At 36.4% G+C, this 24689-nt stretch overlaps 1 protein-coding gene across 6 annotated transcripts; it reads left to right on the forward strand.

Annotated features, from left to right (window-relative positions):
* Positions 1 to 1203: 1203 nt before the first annotated feature.
* YAF2 (YY1 associated factor 2) lies at positions 1204 to 24293 on the forward strand. 6 transcript variants are annotated; one of them, XR_004842209.1, is made up of 5 exons: positions 9889 to 9966; positions 15145 to 15297; positions 17928 to 18272; positions 20105 to 21826; positions 24201 to 24293. XR_004842209.1 is itself a non-coding variant. In XM_035895807.1 (3 exons), exons 1-3 carry the CDS (start codon positions 1235 to 1237, stop codon positions 18163 to 18165), a joined length of 396 nt encoding a protein of 131 aa, XP_035751700.1. In that variant the 5' UTR covers positions 1204 to 1234; the 3' UTR covers positions 18166 to 19956. The 6 variants fall into 6 exon arrangements, 2 of the variants coding, with proteins under 2 accessions (XP_035751700.1, XP_009638580.1); XR_004842208.1 differs by having other exon boundaries at positions 20105 to 20165; positions 21724 to 24293; XR_004842210.1 differs by having other exon boundaries at positions 20105 to 20165.
* Positions 24294 to 24689: the final 396 nt, after the last annotated feature.

Below are 24689 nucleotides of genomic sequence, written 5' to 3' on the forward strand. Positions count from 1 at the left end.
AAATGCTATCCTACATCTACAGCTGTTAAATAAACAAACCTTAAATTTTAACTTCCTTCTGCACAACTTTGTCCCATTCAAGCTAGACTATGACTGGGACAATGTATTTTTGATTGTGTCACAAGGCAAGACTTGGGATGTGTATTGCTTTTCTCCTAGTCACTAGGACAATTAGTTCATTAAAGAGAGAAATGACTGTGTCAGGCCTATTGGCTTTATCCTTTAATGCTCCCAATTGTTAAATAATTTTGTTCTAGTATCTTTCTGAAATGTGAGTTAGGCTGAGTCATCTACTACTTCCTGTAATTTTATTTACCCGTCTTGTGATTTCTCTTTTACTTTTCTTTTTCTCTTCTCCAGCACTTGATGACTTCTTCCATCTTCCTGTAGTTCTCTAAACAATGTGTTTCCGAGGGTGAATTTCATTAGATGCTGTTGACTGCCTTATATAACATTCAGTAGCTCAGTCTGTTTCTTATTCTAACTTGTATCCCCCTGTTTAATTTGGTTATGTGGAATTGAACTTTTGTGTGGAGACTGAAGCAAAGAAGCCTTTATGCCATCTGGTATTTGCTTTCTTTCTGTGTTTGATAATGGATATACTTCTTTCTTTCTATTTCAGTGATGAAGTACTTTCCTCTAGGGCGTGTTTTGATGTGTTTAGCTTTTTTTTTTTTTTTTTTTTTTTTTTTTTCTTGTGGTAATGTCATCTTTGTTTTTAGTGCCATCAGTGGTATTCTTGCTCACTGTGTCTTTTCTAGGGAAAATTATTAGCTGTCCTGGTCTAAAAGTTAGGGGGATTTGAATAAAAACCTACAATAAGATTAAGTATGTTAAAAGAGAAGTCTAGCTGGTAAGAAGAAAGCTCTTGTATCGCCTGTAGAGCTGTGAGAAGTTGCATTTTCTGGCCCATGACTTTTTATAACAGTTTTTCCTTTACTGTTGTGACAGCCCACTATGCCTGTTCCTGTTTAAAACTTGATACAAGTGTCTGTACTTTTTATCTTGAAAGTCAGCTTAGGACAGTATGCTTTGCAGAAAGTTTTCTCACAGTATCAAATGATGTCGTCTTGTTGGCTGATACAGATAGTTACAAAATACTTTCAAAGTAGGCTAGTGGAACAAAATATTAAGTGTTCATTTTTTATGCTTTCATGCAGTAGCTTATCCTGGTTTAAGTAGGACGGAGAGATCCTGAGGATTGTCTGTTCTCTCTGAAGTGCATTCCACTGGCATGTGGTACGTTGATGCAGAGCAGGCTTGAACTTGGTGAGTTTGGCTGCAGAATGTTGTTGGTAGGCTTTTGGCTGGCAAACGTCAGATTGAAGACTAAAAGATATAACCTTGACGTCTGCTACAAGTTTTCTCTTGTTTTTTTGGAGTTGGGGGGAAGAGGAAATGAAAATTGAAAATTTTCCCATTCTAACTTTACTGGAAGTTTGGGACATACCTTTAAATTTTTCCATAATGCTTGAATATACTTCACCTCAACTGCACAGTTCAAATGACAGTGCTTGGTAGGAAAAAAAAGTGTGAATGAGTGGGGGTTTTAAAATTTATTTTTAAAATAGAGTTCCTAATTATAAAAGCTGAAAAAAGTTGGTTTGACACATTCAGTGAAAGGGAAGTTGTTTCTTACAGGTAGCATTGAATTGTGTGATTAGGGTCATGAGCTAGAAGCTCTCTAATTGAATGAGAAGGGGAAGAGAAAAGATGAGGACTGATGATTATGTGGCATCTTTTTCTACTAATATACATCTTTCCTGTAGAGCATTATGGAGACTTGATTTTTTAGGGAAGTGTGTAGTCTTTTCCCCTGCTTAAGGTGGACATCTTTGTGGGGCTGGCTTTGAATGGAGGAAGTTTCTAGAATGCTGCAACCTTCTGGGAAGATCACACCCGCAGTGCAGAGCAAATAAGATGGGTTAGAAGCAAGCTTCTTCCTGTGCCAAGTATTCACCCTGTTTTGCGCAACAGTAACTGTGTTGTTGTGCATCAGTTTGAACCTCACGTTTTGCGTGTGTTTTTTTGCATAGGTGCGAGAAGCATCACAGTTTCTACAGGAAGGGGACAGAGGAGCAGCCTGGAGGATCCAATCTTTTGTGGGATTGGAAGTTGGGAGAGGTCACTTCCCCATGAATCCCAAGGATCTAGGGGTCTAAAAGACTATAACCACTGCCTTCTCTGCAGACTCCCAAATACTGCCTCCTCAGGGGATGTTGTTAAGGAAATTGAGCTTCCTGACCCCCACTCATATGTAGCACATCATCGTATAGGAAACACAAATTGCTTGAGACCCATATGTTTCTCAAGCAGGATATTTTCAATATAGCTGTCACTTATGCTGAGCATTGGTGAACCACAGTTTGTGGCACATGAGGAAGAATTTGTAACAGCGGTGTGCAAGAGGTTGAAGCCTTAAAACAGGTTGTTGGAAAAGCAACATTTGATGGCTGCTTTAAAAACTATGCGTGAAGATTAATTTGGGCTTTCTAAAGGTCCCTATATGGCTATTTCTTCTTAGGGCAGGCTGTTGTGCAGTGTACCAGTTGTCTTCAGGAGACTTGCTGGCCTCATCTGTTAAATGTCATCTGGAAAATAGGGCATTCCCTTTAAGGGAATGATTAAATAGGGACGCTGCCTCAAGGGGTAGTTTTCTGCACATTTATACAGTGACTGATAAAACCATATGGGTCTTGTAAGTCTATTCTAATTGAATCAGCTTTTATTGAAAGACAGAATTGCTAGAAATGCACTGAATGGATGAATTCCAAGTAAATGATTCACGCTGTAAAACAGCTAGGAATATGAAAGCACTGAAAATCAGAGTTGGCTGAAAGTTAGAATTCAAATATCTATAGGATGTGCAGAAATTGCATTGTTACTCTGCAATGTGCATGTGGATCTATATTACGTTTTCCCCATACAGACCACTAGCTCCATGGTTTGCACTGTCATAATTACTCAGTTGTATTATTTGTGGAGGCAGTGTAATGCACTGCTAATACTCTAGGATATAACAGAAGTGATGGTAATGAGAAAAAATAATTTTGGATAACAACGTAAATTATCGATGTTGAAGATGCATTTAATCATGAACTGCTTCAGTGTAGAAATAAAGCCTAGTTTCTCACAAGATGGCTTTGTGTGGTGATTAGCATGAGCATATTCATGTGACACGGCAAGCTAAACGTAGTTTAATCTGATAGTTTTTATTCTATGAATAGCTTAATAGAGTACTGATGACTAAGGGAGGGTGAGCTGATCTGTGTCAGAATCCAAAGACTGCTTCTCCTGCTGGTGATTTCATTTAATTGCTAGCAACTATTGTACTTGCATTACAAGGACTGGTAATAGGAAATATTTTTTGCTTTTCATAATGTGACTTTAACTGCTAAAAATCAGGAGTGGCATCATTACGTGAACTGCCAGCTTCTGTGTAGACTACAGTTTGCAAGATCTAATTGGCCACAGTGTTTGCAGTACTACGTAGTATACACAGTGTTCCTGATGATTTCCTGTTGGCTTTAAATAATAGCACCGATGCACTTAATGCAGAAACAATGTTTGTTTGTTTGTGCTGGGTTTTTAGTAAGGTTGAAAAAGCAGTTTCCTTTGTTCTGGAATATTGTTTCTTCAGTATTTTGGCAGAACCTAGAAGCTCTTGTTGCAGAAGGTGCTGCACAAAGAGCTTTGTGGGGTAGATGTGAAAGTCTCATAGAATCATTTGGTTGGAAATGACTTTTAAGATCATCGAGTCCAACTGTACCTGTCCACTACTAAACTATGTCTCTAAGCACCATGCCTACCTGTCTTTTAAATACCTCCAGGGATAAATGTGATTTAAAAAAAAGTAAATTTTGCTATGTTAATGTTAAGTTAGTTGAAAAATTGCCTAATGGGAGAAAATAAAGTCTCAAAACATTGTAGCTACTCATCTGCAAATATGTGGAAGGATATATTAAAAGCTGGTGTGTGTTTTGTGTGTAGAAATGCGTGACAATTCTCTAATTATTTGGGAATGAGTGTTTTGCGTTTGAGAAAAATAGTCATCCACTGTTGAAGTTTGAAAAATACTTCATGCTTTAAATGTCTACTGTCAGATGAGCACTTGAAAAATTCATTGTCTTGAGGCACAAAGAAAGAGCAATAAAAGAAGATGGGGAAATTGATAGGGCAAAGGTAGGGAATTTTTTCCTTTGCTTCTGTACAGCCAGACTGCACATAGTTACACCTTAACGTTACACTTTAACAATATGGATTTGTGCGCAAACTGGAATGAATGGCCTAAAATGTAAGACTCAAACTTTTGCCTTCTTACTTGAAGTTTAGTAAGATTATGCCATTCACTGTGTGTCAAACTGACTCTCGACTGTCTGCATTATTACATGAGGACAGTTAATGGATGTGTGTGTCTCGGTTCTGTTGATTTCTTTCTACATTATAAAGAACATAAGTAACAATTTCTTGACTCTTAGGAAATTCTTCACGTGTGCATTTGTAAGCCATGATAACAAGATTATGATGCTAAATTAAATTTGATTACATTTATTTTATTTAAAGCTGTCAACACCATTGCAATGTCTGTATAAATACAGGCCTCGGCCTTCCAACATTTTTCAAGGATTCCTAGCCTTAAAAAAAAAAATCTCTTTGAAGTTAAACTCTTCATAGGCAGGGGTCAGCTCAAAACAAAGACAACTGGGGTAGCTGTGTATATGTTTAATTTTTCCAACTGTTTAGGTGAAGTTGCTTACATTTCCTATTACTAAAGCTAGTTGCAGTGGGAGGGAAGAGAGACTCTAGAAGGGGCACAGATGCAAAAATCACTAGCGTTATTGTAACCCGTTTTGCAGAAAGACTTCTGAAAAAGAGAGGAAACATGCCCAAGGAAGTGGAAATGTTAACTACTTGATATTTGTAAAATAACTCATTATCAGTGTATGAGGGATATAATTGTGGTAAAAAGAACTAACGGGAGGAAAGTTTCTTTACTTTTTGGTAGCTTCTACTTCAAAGTACTGTAACCTGTTACAGCAAATGAATTCTGAAATATTTTTTGTTGTTGTTTTCATTGTGGAGCCATTTAGAACTTCTGGCTTCTAAATCTAGATCATGAAAAAAGTCACATTCCAAAGCTGCTACCTGTCCTGTGATCTTCAGAGTAAAAAGCTGTCCAAGCTCTTTTACAAAGTTACAGTTAGAACTTTGCATAATTAATGTCATTTTGAAAACTTGCAGGAAGCATATCATACTAGAATATTGCTACAATATTTAACTATAGCTGTACCCTGTAAAAGTTACTGAAATAAATGCCATAAGAATCGCTGTAAACATTCATATCATATTCATTCTTCAGGTGAAGATACTCTCCTAATACTATGTGTTGCAGGAGTAGTTTTTCATTTAGAAAATCTTCTATCTAAAACCACTTTTTCATATCCTTCTTTTTGTCTGTTTCTTTACAAAGCTGTTTACTGTAAAATCACACGTCTTTCCAGCTTACTTCCTGTATGCACCTAATTGCTTTGGATCAGGAACAGGAACAACTTTTTATTTTTAAATTAATTGCTCTAATTACTGTGTTAAGATATATTTGAGAATGTGGACCTTAGTAGTTAGGGAAATGAGGACGTGTGGTGAAGGAGATTTGAGTAGGGACTAGTAAGAATATGATGATTAAGTAGAAAGTATGCAAAGATAAGCTTTTCTTGAGATTTCAGTAATGACTGTGAACTAGAAAAATGAAGATTAGAGTATTACTGTGGATATCAGATTTCTATTAGCTTCTTGAGACATTAATATTTAGGATAGACGTGAGTGGAAAATGATCTTCAAATAAATTATAAGATATTTAAAGCCTGTACATTTGTATTGGGAAATGACCCAGTCTGGTAATGAAAGAACAGAGTAGGATTTGAATGATTTGACTTTGTTCTCAACAAGGTTTTAATGAACTTAACTGTATTCTGTTTAGACTTTTAAAAGACATGCATGATACAAACATCAGCAAAACAAGGTTTTTATTAGGATTTGGTTAAACCTAGTCTTATTTCTTGCCATAGTTTTGTTTAGTTCGCAACAGCGTATTGTTAATTGAGTTACTTAAAGTGGAATAAACAATACAGTGTTAAGAGTTTTCTTCCTTGCTCAAGGAGATCAATTATTTAAGAAAAAACAAGTACTTACTCCAATATTAGCTTTTCTTTTTGGTTTTGGTGGCAGTTCCAAGAAGTGGTGAGCAGGGTGATCTGTAGACTTACTAGGTCCACAGCTCTGTGGAATGAGCATGTGTGTTTTTTCTTGGTGACTTGATACATCAGGTCTTGTACTCTCTTGCAAATGCATTCTGAATACACTTGTGGAAGTGGTTTTAAACTGTTTAAATTGTTTTTAATGTACTTTTGCAGGATTTTAGTCTAGCCAATGTATGAGAGTCTTGACTTCTAACAGCTTTGTGAAATTATCGAGGCAAGTGATATTTATGAAGGGATATTTACGAAACTATTTGATTAGGTATTTAATGTAAGATTTGATATGATTTAGATGAAGAGACAGTCATAATTGTCATGAGGTTGGCTGTGTTTGTGTTGTCTGGAGGTGAGGAATATACCATACAAGATAAAAATAAAGAAGCAATGCAGCGATACAGAATATTGAATAACAGAACAGCATGCATTTCTGAGTACAAGTGTCTGAAATGTAGCCCTGTGTTCAAGGTGCAGTACTAAATTTATGCTATGGATTTTCCAAGACTGTACTGACCTGTCTGAAGTAAAATACATGCTTGCTGTTAGCAAATGGGTAGCATACTTTAAAAAATGGTCATTGGAAATGGCCCTCATTCTGTTATTTTCTGCATAGAGGCTGAAGTATAAGGAGAGGATGACTAAATGTAATTGATTCTAAGGTCTGTCCTCCTTTATTGGGGATTACTCTTATTTTCAATCGCAATGCACTACAAAATACAGACAACTAAAGACTTTCAGTCCACCTGTCACAAGAATTAAATTTACTACGAAATTCTAAAAGAATCGAAGGTTGGAAAAACTCAAGCATGTTAACAAGGCATTTCTGAAATCCTACCTAGATGAGGGAATAGCAAAAGCTGGTGGAGGAGAAGTACTAATACATGATAAAAATTAGAATTCCATTAGAAAAAAATTGTGAGTATCTTAACTCAATCAGCTCAGTCAGAAACACACAGAAACCCCATGGTAGCAGATGGAAAGGACAAGTCTGCAGGGCACTAGAGAAAGAGAGGAATACCATTTTTCTTTACAACAATGTAAATCTATGGTAACTTCTAGGTGAACAAAATGCACAAAACTTTTGTAGGTTTGCTATGAAGTAAGATAATTTAAATTTGGTGCAGAGTAAGCTTAGAAGATTTTGATAGCATCTTCTAAAAGCTTGCATTTCAAAAAGAAGACAGACCCTCCAGAAAGATGGCTTAGAGGGAGGACAACAAGGTGCAACCAAAGTAAAAATTAGTTGTGTCATGGTAACAGTGTTTTTATAACATGGTATATATTACTGTAAGTCATATGCTGTTTTCAGATATCCAACAATTTTATTGGTCTTGTAGGCAGTGTAAACCTATATTTGATGTATCTGAATCTTCTAGAATGGTTGAATACCTTAAAAATCAGATGTTTAACATACTGGGGATAGTCTGGAAGAGTGTATCATTTCGGACAAAACCAAGAAGGTTTTAAGTATGGATATGTATGAGTGGTGGGTTTGTGAAAAACAAAGGGAGAGGGATTAATCTTCCAAGTCGTATAATAACTTGACTAGAAGGTCAACCTGTGAGGAAGGTGCTAGTTTTGAATTTGAGAAGAATGCGTTAAATGCTTTCCTTGCATTTGGCAGTAATTTTTAAAAGTGTCTTAAAATTTTAGTGTTGTTTGAATTGTTACAGTAATATAACACATTCCTGTGCATCACCTCATTGTTGGAACTGCCTGCAGGAAGACTCCACAGTAAAGTTGTTTTCTGTACAAAATTACTGAGCATTTGCAGTGGCTTAAGAGTGCACATAGCTGGTTACTGCACATCAGCTTATCCGTGATACTTTATTTATATTTCTGTAGATCCATGGGACATATTTTATATGGAAGTCAAAGGAAGAAGCAAGTAGTGTGATTATAGGTAAATGAAAGAAAAGCTTCTGTAATTAAAGTAAGGATGAGCGCTTGAACAAAAATTTCTAGCTATCCAAGTAGAAACCAGCTGAATTTCGGTTGACTTAAAGTAGGAATTGCATAAGTTAGTATATAAGATAAGATAGGATAAGGTAGAAGGAAAAATCAAAGGGGTATTAATCAGATAGAAAGTGGAGACATTGTCATGATGATACTGTAGTAGTCATATTTCTTTGTGACTGTTAGAAGTGCGCAACTTTGGGAAGGTTGCTTTTTAAGCAGTTGTCCTTCATAAGCAGTAAACAAAGAAGGTAGGATACAGTAAAACTTGCAGTGGTTTGAGGAGCTGACTGATGCCTAGTGATTAGTTCTAGGTATTTTTTCCTGGAAGCTGACCGAGCTTGTTCTCTTATGCTTTGCCTGAAGGTAGTTAACTGGGAATGCCTGACTGATTTTAGAGTTTCTACTACCTTAGCCAGAACTGTGACAAGCATTCTGGGTTCAATCCATAGTGCATCAGCATACACAGTGTTTATAATGCAGCTTTTAGAATAAACTCCAAGACTTTCCCAAAAAGACATCATAAAAAACTCCTGTGTGTGGAGTTTGTAAAGGCCAAAGCACTTCTCCTTTTTTGTACTGATCCTATTCTTCAACAATCAGCTTTGCAAGTTTGACCAAAGATGACTTGTACGAATGGGTAAGTTACTGTGTGTAAGGCCTTTTGGCAATAGTGATTTTGATAACCCTTGAAAACCCCCAGAGAGTGAAATTCAGGGCACTGATTTGACTAGATTACTGGTTTCCAAAGAATGGTTTCTGCCATGCCTTGCTGGTGGGACAGAACAGATTGCAGAAGCATGAATGAAGCAGATGTTCAAAAGCATGCTGGACTCATTACTTGAGTTTTGTGCAGTGAGGGCCCTAAAGCAACAAGCAGCGGAGTAGGAGATTTGGGAACTTCCATTAACTTGGAAGCATTTATTCAGTCCTCCTGGATCACATGAAAGTGAAGAATACTTTGTATTTAAAGAGTAATGTGGATTTTTCATTTTTGAGGAAAGGATTCTGTGACCAAAGGCAAGACAAAATCAGTGAAGTTTCTGTTCCAGATATTTCTAACCTTTCTTTCTTGAGGGATGAATCTGCTGTCTTGAACAAAAGGTCAGTGTCTCCCTGTAGGAAAGAGAAGTTTTAGATAAATGGTACTGCTTAAGGATTAGGGGTGCCTTTGAATAAAACCGCTTTAAGTCTCTGAAACCTGTGGTTTGGGGTTTTTTTTTTTAGAAGTGATGATCTTTTACAGTGGAGGAAAGGAAAAAAAATTGCATGCAAAGTTGAAATTATGGAATGTATGGGATACCGTGTAGAGATTCTACATAAAAGCAGATGAAGAACTTTGAAGAAATACCACAGGCTTTGTTTTGCTCAGAAGCTGGTCTTTTCTGCGAATGAAAATATGATAGGAGATATAAGATACTGCTGATCAGCCTGAAAGCTTGAACTGTTCTGATGAATAAATGATTGTATATAATAGTTACCTGTTCTGTTTGACAGTATGAACAACTTACCTGTTTCATTGAATCCTTCTGTCATTCAAAAGGGAGCTGCTTAGTATCTGGAAGAGAAACTTGAGTCCACAAACCGAAAGTAGATCAATACCATATTGGGCAGCTACGACATAACAACCTGCTGTATGAATAGTGTTTCACAGGCCATTTCTTCCTGATTTCTAGGATCGGGCAAGATGTGTATAATTTCATAGGAAACCAGGGAGTAAGATGAATTTGAAAGCAGAATTGTATCAGCTCATTGATAGGTAAGTAAAACTGGACTAGAATATTGCTTTAGATATTTGAGGAAAAGTGTGGCAAGTAAAGTGACTAGAGCTCAAGAGCAGACTTGAATATCTGGCTTAACATGTGGTATTCTAAAAGTTTTTAGATATGTTGCGTGTGGCACTTGCTTTACAAAATAATTTGCCACTCCAGACAGGATAAGCATCCAGCAAGGGCTCTTTGAATTGAAGCCAGGAGGTGGATGGACTCGAGACGAGGAAAGGGAGGGAAAGGATCATATTAGAATGGAAGCTCTGCTTGGCAAGTATTATTCTGGATCCAGGTCATCTGTTGAAAAGCATCTTTCAGCTTGATACACACTTCCCACAATGGGTTGAAAAGGTATATGTATTCAGCACTGAGATTTAATTACAGCATCTAGCTCTCCATATAGAAAAGCATAGGATATGTTCTGAGATCTGTGGATACCGGGAGGATATGGGTACTGGTTCTGCGTGGACCAGTCCAAGTCCAGTGTGGCTCACATGGAATCAAAGCTACGGTGTTGGCTGCTCTGTTGGACTGTTGATGTCTCTGCACTGTGCTTCTCAGCAGTCTTATCTGCTCGGCTGCACTGTGCTGCTTGGCAGTTGTACTTGGTTGGCTCTGCGTGTTCAGGATATGCAGCACCAAACGGATGAACCGTCTCTGAACCGGCGCACAAGGGTGCATCATGCTGACAGAGGACTCACTTGCGATGCAGGAATATTTGGGATTGGTTCATGGAAAAACTGTAATGGTTGTCCACATCATGCTTTTTGTTTCCAGACTGTAGCAGATGGACCCTAGAGCTGGTTTGACAGATTAGGAGCTCAGGTCTGACAGAATTTGACCTTATGCTCTGAATAGTGTAGGAGACATTAGACTGTTTTATGGACTCATGATTGCTGTAGAAGCAGCACTGTGCAAATGTACTCATGCTCTGTATAAATTAAATAAATTCAGCCAGACCCCAAGATGCTTCAGCATTAAGCCAGTTTGCTTGTCTGCATGTTTGATGCACAACTCGGGCACCTGAGAATTTACTGTACTTGTGCTGCATATGTTGATTATTACTATTGTACATAGATTTGTGGGGTTTTTTGTTTATTTCTGTTTTCCAAATGGACCCACTTTGTTGTAATGAGACCAAGTTATTCACCAATTGGTCAAAATTCTTTTTACATAGATTATTGGTGAATACCAGGTGAGGGCAATTAAGGAAGCATGTACTGCTGTGAGATGTCCAAAATGACTTATGAGCAGTAAGGTATTGTACTGAGCTCTGGGAGAGGGAAATGACTTGGGGCAAAAGTTCCAGATATCATTTGGTATAGTGCACTGTGTGTATTCTTGAATAAGTATTTTCATCACTAGGCATGTAAATTGCTATGCTATAAAGCTTTTTTTTTGTTGTTAAACAATGTCAACGGTGAAAACTAGTCCATCCTTCTCAGTATTAAATATTTGCTCCCTTTGAGAGCATCAGCGTTGAATGAGTTTCTGTACACAAAACCTAAATAGACGATTCTCTGTAGCCTCTGTAAATATACCCTCTAAACCAGCAGCTAGATCAAATCCTGTAAGATAAAATGTAGTCTCATCCTGTTACAAGAAAAATACAGTTAAAATGATGACATCTTTGTCATTTAGCATTAATGGGAATTGTAAGGAAGGCAAAAAATGTATCTTTGAATGTTTGCATTGCTGTCTGTTGGCTTTTTAAAAACTAAAAATGTTAGTTTTCCTTATTTTTTAAAGGAGATTATGAAGCAACATTGGAATTAGATAATTAATAAAACCATAATGGATGAGGTTGGAATAGAAATGTAGGTAGAAGTATGGCTGATGTTAACTAGACTTCTAAGATAACACTGGCTGAAAAGGAAAACTAAGTGATAGAGAAGGAGAGGCATAATATTCTGAGCTGTGATGTCTGTGATCTCTTGGAAGCTCTGTAAATCAGTTTGTCGGTACAGCTGCAGTGCTTAGGGCCTAAACCATAAAGTTCACCTCTGTTAGAAAGAATTGATAGCTCTTATCTTTTGTAGTCGTGTATGCCTCTCTTGATTAGTGAAATTATTAGATAAAATTAGATAAAAATGCAAAATTTTGAGGGGCTGACTAAGCAATATCTATTTATTAGTGTTTCTGACTGTAGTTCTGGACTGTTCTGTTGTTAAGTCACTCCCAGTGGTAAAGGAAAAATGCTTCTCATCATAATGAAGAAATTTATAGAGCTTCTTTCTAAACACCAGTTAGCTCAGGTGCTCTTAAATATGCTCAAAAAGCAAATTACAATAAATACATTGATGAAAAAAGGCGGTGTTAACGTTGTCTCTACTCAATCTGTAGCAGCCTACTTTAAGGATTCTTTAGCTAACTGGTTTTGAAAACCAGTAATGTGAAATGTTGTATTTTGGCAAATCATCAAAATCAATTTCCTATTACAGAAATAGTTTTTCTTATATTTATCTTCTTTGAGAGAAAGCCTTCCCTGTATGAATTCTTTCATGCTTGAATGACATGATTCAGCTACCACTAAATCATGGACAATTCTATCAGGTTAAAGCTTCATGAGTGGTAAAGCAGTCTCCTGAAGCCTGCATGGCTTGCACAGTGCTTGGTTGCAGTTCAGTAGCCCCTTTTGAATACCTGAAAAAAAAAATTGAACGCTTGAAAGACACTCTCAGTGTTGAGAGATGTCATTTTTTTCCTCAATTTTTTAATGTAAAAACACTGAATGCCTCATTTAAGAAATCTGGAAGTGACAAAGCAGATAATAAATTTTGGAACATAGACATAACAGAGTTATAGAAACAAAAAGGTGGCTGTTTAATTGGGAGGAATAAAATAACTGGGGGGAATTCCTTGTCGCAGCAAAACCACATAGAACCTCTTGATTCATTTTTAGTGCATCTTCCCAAACATGATTTCTCTGTGTTTTTTTTTTTTTTGTCTTAACTGACTTCTGTTCCTTGTGGCAAAGATCTTTTTTGTCAGTCTCATTTGTTTTATGGTACTAGAAAAAGAAGTTCTAAACCTAGGACTTAGTTCTAAACTTAATTTCCCAGCTGTACTCTTAACAGAAACTATCTAGTTTGCCCTCAGGAACTGAAATTATTGCAAATTGAGAACTGCTAAAATAGTTGGCTAAGAATTTTTTTCCCTCCTTACCCCTTTTTAACAAGTTTCCATGATCATGGTGTCGTCCGCAGCCCTCAGCAATAATTAATTCTGTGTTGAGAAGTTCACTACTGTCTCAACTCCGTAAGTAACGTGTCAGATTATTCTCTCAGGTCACTATGTAATAATGATGGGATTGTCACTTGGCTATCACTAGGAATATTAACTCCCTGTATCCCTATCTCCTGAAGCAATCTTCAGTTCAAGACAGATGATCAGTTATGTTTATATATCACAAGTATTTTCCACCTGAAATTATAAGGTTGTGCATCAGTTACACCTTGGTTCTTCTTGCTTTTTCATAACTACTACGACAAATGCCTGAAACAGTTCTGGGGCAAGTTTTCTTAAAAATGCCCTATGTACTCTGTTAATGCAAACAATTGTAGTCCATTGAGTCATTTCAGTGGTTTTGGACTCTGCTGTGTGTTTTCCAAGGTCCTAGTTGCAATGCTGAAAAGCATGTAGATGCATATTTGCCAGCTGATGCAAGCTGGGTAGCTTTCACTAAATGACCTGGTGCTGATCTTCATCTCTCCATGAGTTAGCGTGGGCTTAGTTCATGAGTGGGTATGTGGTAGTCTAGTTTTCACCTCCAAGTTCTATTGCCCTGACATTTTTAAGAGTCTTTATTTTTACTGTAATTCGTTAAGAACTTGCGGTGAAGACTCATGAAATCTCAGCTGTTTTATATTAACTGCTTTATGGATTAACACTTTATGGAGTCTTTTAACTTGGCTTTCACTCAGTAACATGAACTATGAAACTATAACTTGCTAATGGGAGCTGCCTCGATTTTCTGCTTTTATTTTACTTGTTGCTTCACCTAAGCAAGAAGTGCTGGTAGCATGATCCTGTGGGTTGTAGTATAAATATGCATAAGGGATGATAGCTTCTGTTGCTTTAATAACTGCTTTATATTTTCAGATTATCACAGTGCATGTAATTTGTGCTTTTTCTATTTAAAAAACCCCAACACCACAACCCAACTAACAAAGCCCAAGAGCTTGGCAGGGTAAACATTCTTTTGGAGAAGAAATTTGCATCTTCAAAGTCTCAATAGAATCACAGAACCTTACTTTTTATAAGTCATGACTTGAAATGTCTCAATTCCAAAATGTCAAAATAAATAAGTACCCTTGCATTGGAAGGAGTAAAATGTTTCACTTCACATCAGAATCCTTGTATTCCAATACAAAATAAACCAAAAATGAAGCAATTTCAAAATAGTATTTCAGAAAATGTAAAGATAATAAACTGTGGAAATTCTTTTTCCTGCTGTTCCTTTTCTCACCCTGGTTTTTAGTTTGGATCAAAATTTGGAAATAAGACCTGCGACGTGTGTACTGATGGGACGTGGTCAGAAGTTTCTGTTGCTGGCTTTTAAAGTATATATGTTCTGACAGCTACATCCTACTATTATTAGTGCAGTATATTTTTTCCAGTGAACAACTTGATACAAATGATACACAATGGGATTTGTCATTGCTTTAAATGAATTTGTTCGAGCTGAAAACACTTAAGTTTTACTTTGTAAGGCCAACAGTAGCTTTAGCTCTGATGCCTGAAAGGTCAGCTTTTTCCTTTTTGTGATATGGATTGTACACTTCAGTATTGCAGTACGCTCAAAACGCACCCCTTCATCATTTGAGGAGGCTGAGATTGGGTGGTAAAGTATTCCCTCTGGAAGCTTTATCCTTTGGAGTTCACTCTGTGTAAGTCTCTGGATATGAGAAGAGAAGACATTGCCAAATCTTGTCTCTTAACTCCTTTTAAAAAAAAAAAAAGCAAACCTCATTTGTTGGTAATGCAAGTAAGTGAAATGAAAGGCTGTAATGGGTTTAAATTTCATATGCTATTTTAATGAAGTGTTAGCAGCTAGATAAGTTTTAGCAGTATTTCTTTTTATAGTGATTGTTAATATTAACTGAAGTGTATAGAGTTTGATACTTGTAAAGTCTAAACATTATGTGTGTCTATATATGTGCACACAGGAAACCTCGACCTGTCTCTCAGCTGGTTGCACAACAGGTTCCTCAACAATTCGTGCCCCCTACACAATCAAAGAAAGAGAAAAAAGACAAAGTAGAAAAGGAAAAAAGTGAAAAGGAAACAACAAGCAAAAAGAACAGTCATAAGAAAACAAGGTAAAAAATTTTAGAAACTTTTGTGGTGTTGGTAAAACATAATTTAAAAAAGAAAATAAGAAACTGTTCTGTGATTTTACTGCTTTGTAAGTGCGGTGGCAAACCCTTTCCACAATAAGGCTAAATATTTGTCAAGTTTAATTGGTTTAGGGTGCCTATTAAATGTGAAGAAAGCCTGCAGTTCGTCGTTTTGGCCAGAAGATGGAGACCAGCTGAATATAGAGAGAAGGACTTGGGGGGGTTTTTATTAAGGGTTGCAGATGTATTTCTCACACCACACAAAACTGTAGATAGGCAAATGGATGATGCTAATGTCTGGAGAAGAGAGGGAGACAAGAGTGACTAGTTTCCATGTAAAATGATAGGAGAGAGACAGAGAACCAGTACCAGACTGCAGAAGAGTGGGAAAGTAACATGGTTATTGCTATCCTTGTAGAACTGAAATAAATGCTGAAAGGCTGAACTAGGGTATAAATTAATGTGACAGGATAAGGCATGTATATTACCTAGTGATAAAAATCTCCGTGCTACATCTGGGATGCTGAAGGGAACCTTGGACTGAGAACATGAAATATTACAGTACAGACAAGCAGTTGTAAAAACCTTGATCTTGCTGTAAGACCGGGTGGAAGGAAGGTGCAAACTGCAAAACAAAAGTAGCAAGTTTAACCCCTAAATTGTCAAGTCTAAGCATGAAGTTATTGTAGCAAGAATGCTGTGCCAGGAAGCTCAGAAGTACACAAGATGTAGTCTAATCAAACGTGGGAAGAACTATTGATTTTTTTTTTTTTTTTTTTTCTCTTTTTCCTGGAAGCACTCCAAAGTAGTCCAGCTAAGGAAGATCCTTTGGGATTAGTTATGCAGAGAAGCAGCAGGTGCTTCTCTTGTGCCCAAAATAGGATCATCAGGATCAGAATGAGGGAGAGACTGAGGGTAAAGAGAGAACAGTTGTTAAGAAAGTCACGGTTATGATTAAGGACACTGAGATGTTCCTTCTTTCTCTCTTCCCCCCCCCTCCCCCCCCCTTTTTTTTTTCTTTTTTAATACTCAAATTTACTAGCTTACCTCATGCAGCTGCAGTACTTCAGTTATGAAGTATTTGAAGTTAACATAATGAGTTTTAATTAAGCTAATTAAATATTATGAATTGAAAATACTAATGGTTGAATTGTAGTAGTACATTAAAAATGGAAAAGTGAGGTAGGGAAAAAGGGGGAACATTTAAACAATAACTAAAATAAAAATCTTGGACTGAAATACCAGTATTGAGATTTGCATTAAGAATTGCTAAACTAAGCTACTTGTTTTTTTTTTTTTTAAATGCTTCAAACAGTTAAATTATTTACAGATTTGAGTCACTAGGCAGGATAGCAAGTTAAGAATGCCTGATTAGTTTAAGCAGATTTCTTCGGTGTCCTTTGGGAAAAGGATATCCTTTTCTCTTTGCCTGAAAACTTTTATATTACTGCTGGAAACGATCATGAAAAACTGCATGCACACTCAGTATGATTAATAAGCTCCAGGCATGGCATTTATGCAGGTCGATAATGCTGAATTTTTCTCTCCATTCCCATGTTACAGAGCAGCAGATTGTCAGTTTTCTCTTAAATTCTTCGGTCATGCTGCTTCAGCCTCAGGGGAACAAGATGTCAAAGCCTATCTCTATTCTAGTGGAGGAAAGGCATGAGGTGTTTCAGCTGTAGTGACTGGGAACCAATTCTACTTCAAACAAAGTCAGATGATAATGTAAAGGTTAGGGCTTTGCTGTTAGCACACCTGCTAACATGTGATGTCATATTAATTTATTTTATTGCAGCTTGAGCTAGTGAAAGCTGTAGAGTCATGGACTCAATGCACAAAGCTATGCTGTTCATAACTGACTGTATAAATTCAGCTGCCCGGTGACAGTTTTTCATGGTAGTCAAAGGAAAATAGTAAAATAGAAGTACTTTATGCTTGTCACTAGGAAAAATATGATGGCAGAATATAAGTCAGAGTATTCTTCTCTGGTCTTTATGTTGTGAAAATCAAACAAATGAAAGATTAGATGAAGAGATTTACCCTATCAACACTGTGTGTAATACTCAGCTCTGTGCATAATTTACAGTATACTAGCAGTCCTAGTGAGGTTTTGAAATGAAGTAATACCTGCTGCAAGTTAACACTACCTGTGCTGTTGAATTCAAAAGACAAGACACCAACATCTTCATTACTGAACACCATTCTCTACTTAGAATTGTTGCTTAAGGCTGCTGCAGAGATGGATGCTTCTCTGGATCAAGTTTATAACTTTCTATAGCCACAATAAAGAAAGACTTCATTTTTAAAAGTAAAAATTTTCGCATGTGCAACACATCCATATTTCTGCACAGTTATGTTATTCATAAGGTCAGCTTTTAAATAATCTTAGGAGAAGGTAATGTGTTATGTTCAACTATTTTAATGTAAAACACACTAGGAAACACTCTACCATAAATAGTTGCAGTATGTTGTTTTCCTGTGTATGACGTGTTGCACATAGCAGTCTTATGTACACATGTATGTTCTGCAGAGCTCTTAACAAGTAGGAGGAAGACAAAATAATAAGATGGGGTGTGTGTGCTTTCAATATGATTATTTGCTTTATTTAGGCCAAGATTGAAAAATGTGGATCGAAGTAGCGCTCAGCATTTGGAAGTTACCGTTGGAGATCTGACAGTCATAATTACAGACTTTAAGGAGAAAACTAAGTCACCGCCTGCTTCCAGTGCTGCTTCTGCAGATCAACACAGTCAGAGTGGTTCTAGCTCTGACAACACAGAGAGGGGAATGTCCAGGTCATCTTCGCCCAGAGGAGAAGCGTCATCACTGAATGGGGAATCTCATTAAAGTTTCTTTCCTCCAGTTTCTTTAGTCTCTTCTCTTCAAAACATGCAAATACATAACTTCTGTCACCTGTTACCACATTTTCATGACAGATTATCCATGCACAATTGGTATGTTGACTGGAACATAATTTATGCAGTTTAAAAAAAAAAAAAAGTGCAGTGGTAGAAACAATAATTTAAATGCAATCTACAAATGCTTACAAAGCATTTTCAGACCAACTTTTTAATCTTCATGTATAAAGGTGCCATGAAAATGTGGTTTGAATGTTCATTATGCAGTGTTATTGGTAAGTCCATTTTCACTTTTAGTTTAGTGAATTCTAACACAACTCTTGGAGTCTCTACTATTGGCATGTACTGAATTTAAATTTTTATAACATAGTTCAAGCTGCCTAAATATGTATTATTTGAGAATTGTGAAACATAGTTATATGTATGCAAGTCAGAGATCAACTTAATCAACTATTGCTGCAACAGAATTTTCATAATAATTATCTTCTTAAAAACACCTGCTGGTACTTGGTGTGGTTAAATAGGAAAAATGTTATTAAATGAAACATTTGTATGAATTTTTGCCAATGTTTGACACATTTTACTAGATTACTGTTACTGAATTACGTTGATGGTTTTACCAATATTTTTTCACACTTAAAACACTTATTGTAATGTTTACAAGCAAAAAAGAAAACACATTCTAAGCATTGATTGGTTAACCTTACAATTCAGGTAAAGTACTACATTGTCACTGTACACTGGTATTCTATGTTGTGTAAGAAATATGGAACCTCAGATGACTATGCATTTGGCAAAAACTAACATTTGGAAATACGAAAATTTGGAAAAGCTTTAAAAGTAACAGAAGTGCAGTTCTCATTTCTGCTTAGTGCTGTTTCCTTGCCCCAAATTTATCTAGTGTCATACAGTCACTTAGCATTTCATGACAGGAATATCAGGTGTTGCACAAGAATAAGGAAATAGTAATACTATTAATTTTTTGTTCCTGAATCAATTTCTTTAATTTTGATTTGGCCTATGAGAATATATTATGTCATAAATCAGATGAAAAAACTCAGTACCCTACTTTATGGCATAAACTGTCAACATTTACGCACTTAGCAATATACTGATACAGAGCAGAACTATTTACAATCCCATCTGGTATTATGTAAAATTACCAATAAAATATTTTTGTGAATACAGATCTTGCATTTTTGTTTACAACCAATAAGTGTTTTGACACACACATACAATCCATGTGTAGATTTTAAATTATAGATTCAGATTCAGTACAAAAGTCCATTTAGCTCCTTTTAGTGAGGTAGTCCACTTACACTCCTGTGATTCTTTTCTTTTTCGTTCAAAATAAATATATTTTTAAGCCCATGTAAAAGTTGGATGGACCTTCTCAGTAGTGAATCCAGCCCCAAATTATTACCAACATATGATACGTCTTCTTAACAGCTAAAACAATGGATTTTTGTAGCCCCTGACAATTGTGATGTTTGGTGGTTTCTTGTAGTAATGTATTTTTCTGTTTTTAATGCAGTACTTCTACAGGCACAATGGTACTGTTCTATTTTGTAAGATGCTAGTTGTGAAATACAGTTAGTTGCATAAAATGAAAGTCTGATGTGATATCTGAGAACATACATACCTCATTCCTTGGTGTTGCTGTTTAAACTTTTTAGACATCAAATGTTAATTATAGGCTATTTCAGATGGATAACTACTGACCTGTTTATTATGTATCATGCTTTATCTTACTAAATAGGATGTCTGTTCATTGCCGTTACCTGGCCAAATCTTAGTATCTGTAAACCAATGCATTTTAAGGTTCTTAAATGTTTCTGGGGCTGGGCTGGTGTTCAGAATAACATACACTAGTTTTTAAAAGAAAAATACGTGCTTCTCAACTTTATTTTTTTATATTTTATTTTTAGGTGGGACTATTTGCAGAATATACTGGTGTAATGGATTACAGGAGAGCTGAAACTGTTCAAAGTAAGCAGTTTAATGATAGCAAATCTCATTGCAAGATGTTTTATGAAATGTGTTTCTAATTTAAAATGTAATGAATGCTAACACATTTCAGAATTCCTTGCAAACAAATAATAATCTATTACCAGTAGTTCACTAAATGGGAAACGTATTTTCATTTAACTTTATGTGAATAAACCACCCAGCACTGCCAACAAGAGGTCTCTTTGTATCTTCGGAAATAAGTAGCCATTTGGTTTGGAAGGAAGGGAGGATGGAGTGGATTTTACTGTGATTCAACCGTCTCTAGAGAATAATCTCAAAAATGTGGTACAAGTATAGTTATAATCAAAAAGAATGGAGAAAGGTCTCACTGTTCTTCATGGAATAAGACATAGAAAAGCGATTTTCTAACCACAGTTACAACACAAGTCAGCTAGGATCTAAAAACTGAGCTGTGGTGGTTTTAATTGAACTATTGTGTTGCCAGTGTTTACATTGCAGTGATGCCTATTTTGGCATTAGACAAAGTTAAGGTAATTTTTGCCTGTGTGTGATTAAAGGGATGTGACGATACTGACAGCAGACAAATTCTAAGTAGGCTCTGTTCATAATGTTATAATTTAAATGAACTTCACTTTCATAATTTCAAAATAATTTTGACTTGTAGTAATCCTAAGTCCTTTTTCTAACTGTAAATATATTTAAAAACATCTTTACTCCATTTATAAAAAGTGAAAATTTAATGTTGTAATGTGTTTTGATTAGCTATTTTTCTCTGTGACTGCTCTCTGCATAAGAACTGTTACTTGTTAAATTCTATATATGCACCAGTCTTCAACAGCCATACATCCTGGGTTGTTCATGAAACGGTCACCCAACAAAGACAGTTGTGATAGTGTTCCATGTAAATGAGTTCCTTTATGTGCTGATTGATTCTCCAGTTTCAGAAAGGAAAAAGGGGGAGGAATGATGAAAAATGAAGTTCATGGATAAAGTGTACAATTATTCAGACTCTTATCTTCCTAAATTTGCCACTAATTATAGGCGGTATAAGGAAAAGAGCAAATACACAGTTGTAGACTGTGATCCTTTTTTTTCCTGAAATTAAGTATGTATATTGGAGATAAACACAAGTTGTTCTACTTAGTAGCAGGTTAAATTATGCCATATAAAATCTTGATTCTAATAGAAGTGATAGGAAAAAAAATGAAAATTACATTAAGTAACTTAAAAATTCTTGCTATTAAAAGTCTTGAAATTAAGACTAAGACTGAAGTTTTAACCTGTTACATGTTTCTCTAGATATTTGATGTTTTGTGGCATAGATTGTAAAATCTCAAAATTTTTTTTGATTTTATAATTTGTGCACTTTTTCTAATATTATGGATAGCACATTTTTAGGTAGCCATGTAAGATAGAATACTTTTGATAATTTATTTCTACCAGTTCACTCTAGTGTTCAGGCAGGTCTTTTAAACTTGACACAAGTGTATGGCTCTGCATCTTGGATTCTTTCATTTTTTCTCTTCCTGTCTCAAAAGTCTGACAGTTTCCCACGTTATGCTGATTGATTATACAGGATGGATTTGGCATGGAACTGTCTACTGTGTACTTCTTATCCAGGGTTCTTTAACTGTATCTGCTTGCCTTTATTTGACTCTGCCTCCTGCTAGGGAGTCTGGGTATGCTTCCTTTCAAATATCAGAAACTATATGGAAATAGAAATGCGATTTAATTTAATTTCTCCAAAGGCAGAAGCAAGTGCTATACTTGCAGTAAAATTGGTCTGTGCTTACTCAGAAATAAGATAGGTAAGAGTAAAAGTTAATGCTGGTTTTGGCTATGGTAATTTGCAAATGTGTACTTCTATGGATGTTAAGATTTGGGTTTGCTGGAGCTTTCAAAGATTTTTCTTACCTGAAATTATGCCCCGACTTATGTCAAAGCAGCTTCAGTTTGAAAGGGTGTATCTTCACAAACTAGCAAAAGCTGTACAGTAAAATCAAACTGAGGAAGCTCAGTTGGTTTTCTTTTGTACTTTCTCCTCTTGTTGAGAAAGACTTGTCTAAGACAAAAACCAACTACTAAGTTTAGTTTGACATCTGAAGAACCTGTGTTTTAATAGAAATTAACAAGATTCATCTACTAAATTAAAATCTGAAAAGTACTTCACCAGTTAACTACAAATCAGTGCTTTACAGAAATTATTTTAACTTCCTGTCTAGATGGATACAGATGGAGTAAATGGTGCAACAGCACTGGATAGCTGCATGCTTGCTAGGAAGTGGTATTATCCAACAACAAGTGACGTTAAAGTGACTTTGCTAAGACATTACACAGGAAGATTGTGATATGTCTGTGAACAAGGCCTAGGAGTCCAGGTCGTGTGTCCCCCTGCCCCACCCCCACCTAAACTGTACCATTAGATTCAACCAGAGAAAGAAAATCCCATGAACAAATAAATTAGTTTCAGATCCTAGAGTCTTAGTAATGCAGGAGCTGTTTACAGCGTCTGTTTAACTGCATCAGTGAAAATTAATTAAAGTGAACCACCACTGTATAATACTTAATCCCTCAGGAGATGTTTTTGATCCCCATCTTGTCCCTTTTATGATGGAAAACAGGTAAAAGTAATCTGAAAGAACTTGCTCTTGTCCACTGACACAGGGGATTTTAAGAGGAGACAGTTTAATGTGCACAGGAAGTTTCAGCTGCACTTTTAAGGAGTTAAACATGGAAGATGAAGGGCAAAAGCATATTCCATAGCTCAAATGAGTATTACTGAGAATGATCACAGGAGATTGCTGTACCATTTGGGGTTTGTAAAAGACAAAATGGTAACGCTGTCTAATCACTCCTTGTCCTATATGTTTAAAAAGAAAATTACCACCAGAAAGAATATTGTTCCAGTAACAACAATTCAAAGAATAATTCCAAAATGTTAATTATTTTGTGGAAAGTATGGCATTTCTTGACAGAGATAGGAATATCTGAGCAAGAAGCCCTTTAGGACTACATTTCTAGGATCTCAGCCACCTGGGAAAGTGTAATCTTTAATTACACTGTTCTCTGTGTATAAATATTGATCTCAGTCAAAGTGCTTGCAAAGCGAACAAGGTCCCCTAAACTTTAAGATTTTAAGAAAAGTGGCTTTAGACCAATGGAGCTCTAACTTACAATGGAGTTATTGAGAAGTCAACTGAGGAAAAGAGAGTATTAATCTATTTTTTGATAACCTGCTCATAACTTTCTCCTTCTGTATGAAGAAGCAGAAGTATACAGAAGAAGGAAATATATGTAACCAGGGCTTACAAAATTTGGCTCTTTACCCTTTACTCAAGCTCAGTAGAATCTACAAACTACAAATTCTGTTTGGTTCAAAGGCAGTTGCAGGTACTTTGTCACTAGAAAAGGATGGAGGTGTTCAGTCACTTTGCATCTATTAGTTAAGACCAGGGAGTGGTCAGGCTGATCGTACTTTCTGAATACCCACTTCGGGAATACAGAGATCTAATTTGCTATTTATATGCATCTAATATATAACTGCCATCCATGAACAATCTATTTCAAGCTGATCCTTCTTTGCACAGAATAAATCAAAATGCTTCAATGCCAAGCCCGGTTCCTGATGGCGCAGATCTCTGAGCGAGAAAATCTGCCATCTGACTGATCATCTCTTACTGTAACAGCCTGCAGCTATGAATTAATTTCAGCAAGGGAAATCTCTTCAGAGTACATGTATTTGTTGAGTATCACTACTCCCACCTCTGAAGGAAACACATTCTGATTCCTTCTCTATTTTTTTTTCTGAAGTACATCTATAGCGTAAGTGGATGCAGTGAGTTTGAACTAATTTGTTCTGACTGCTTTTTTAAGTGGGGAATTTGACTGCTATTCCCAGTTCTCCAGCTAGGTTGCTGTAAGACTAACAATGGTGTGTAGAGCTTAGAGGTCATCCGTCAATGTTGTCACCGTTGTCCTTGTTTCTATACAATTGACTTACTGAACAGATTCTTGCTGAGCAAACTTAACTTACACCAGCCCTGTACCATTCAGGCATTCTGGCTGAGGTAGCTGGCGTTCTGGGATGCCAATTACTGGTCTTCATATCTGCATTCCTGCAAATAGTCTGATTCTATTGCTGGGAGGCTTCCATTCCTGCAAATGGTCTGATTCTATTGCTGGGAGGCTTCCAACCACGGAAAAATAAGCAAAATGCTTTCCAACTGATGGAGGCGTAATGTTGCCAAGTAACTTGCAGTACCTGGAGGCTTTTTGAAAGGTGCAAGAAACAGCTCTGGGTGCCAGCTGGAGAAAGAGATCCGAGGAGCATACACAGACACTGAGCACTTTCTCAGCTTTCCTACAGAAATTCTGAGTAGTTTCTGTTTCTAAAATGTCAAACACCTTCAAAACCCCTCAGTCCAACAAAAAGACAGTGGATAAAGGGGGGAAAGAACAAAGAAAATGTCTTTTCAGAATATTATCTAGAAAAGCCACTATATATTGGCTTCTTTGTGTGTTTAGTATTCCTTTCTCTGTGTG

This window comes from Egretta garzetta, unplaced genomic scaffold (assembly GCF_000687185.1).
Source record: "Egretta garzetta isolate BGI_Z169 unplaced genomic scaffold, ASM68718v1 scaffold656, whole genome shotgun sequence".
NCBI classification, from domain to species: domain Eukaryota; kingdom Metazoa; phylum Chordata; class Aves; order Pelecaniformes; family Ardeidae; genus Egretta; species Egretta garzetta.

Excerpts from the sequence above, each read along its gene's own strand:
- YAF2 (XM_009640285.2), top strand. The coding sequence starts at position 9,929 with ATGAATTTGAAAGCAGAATTGTATCAGCTCATTGATAG. Across the intron at positions 9,967-15,144 it reads TTGTATCAGCTCATTGATAG|GAAACCTCGACCTGTCTCTC; the intron begins GTAAGTAAAACT and ends ATGTGCACACAG. Across the intron at positions 15,298-17,927 it reads AACAGTCATAAGAAAACAAG|GCCAAGATTGAAAAATGTGG; the intron begins GTAAAAAATTTT and ends TGCTTTATTTAG.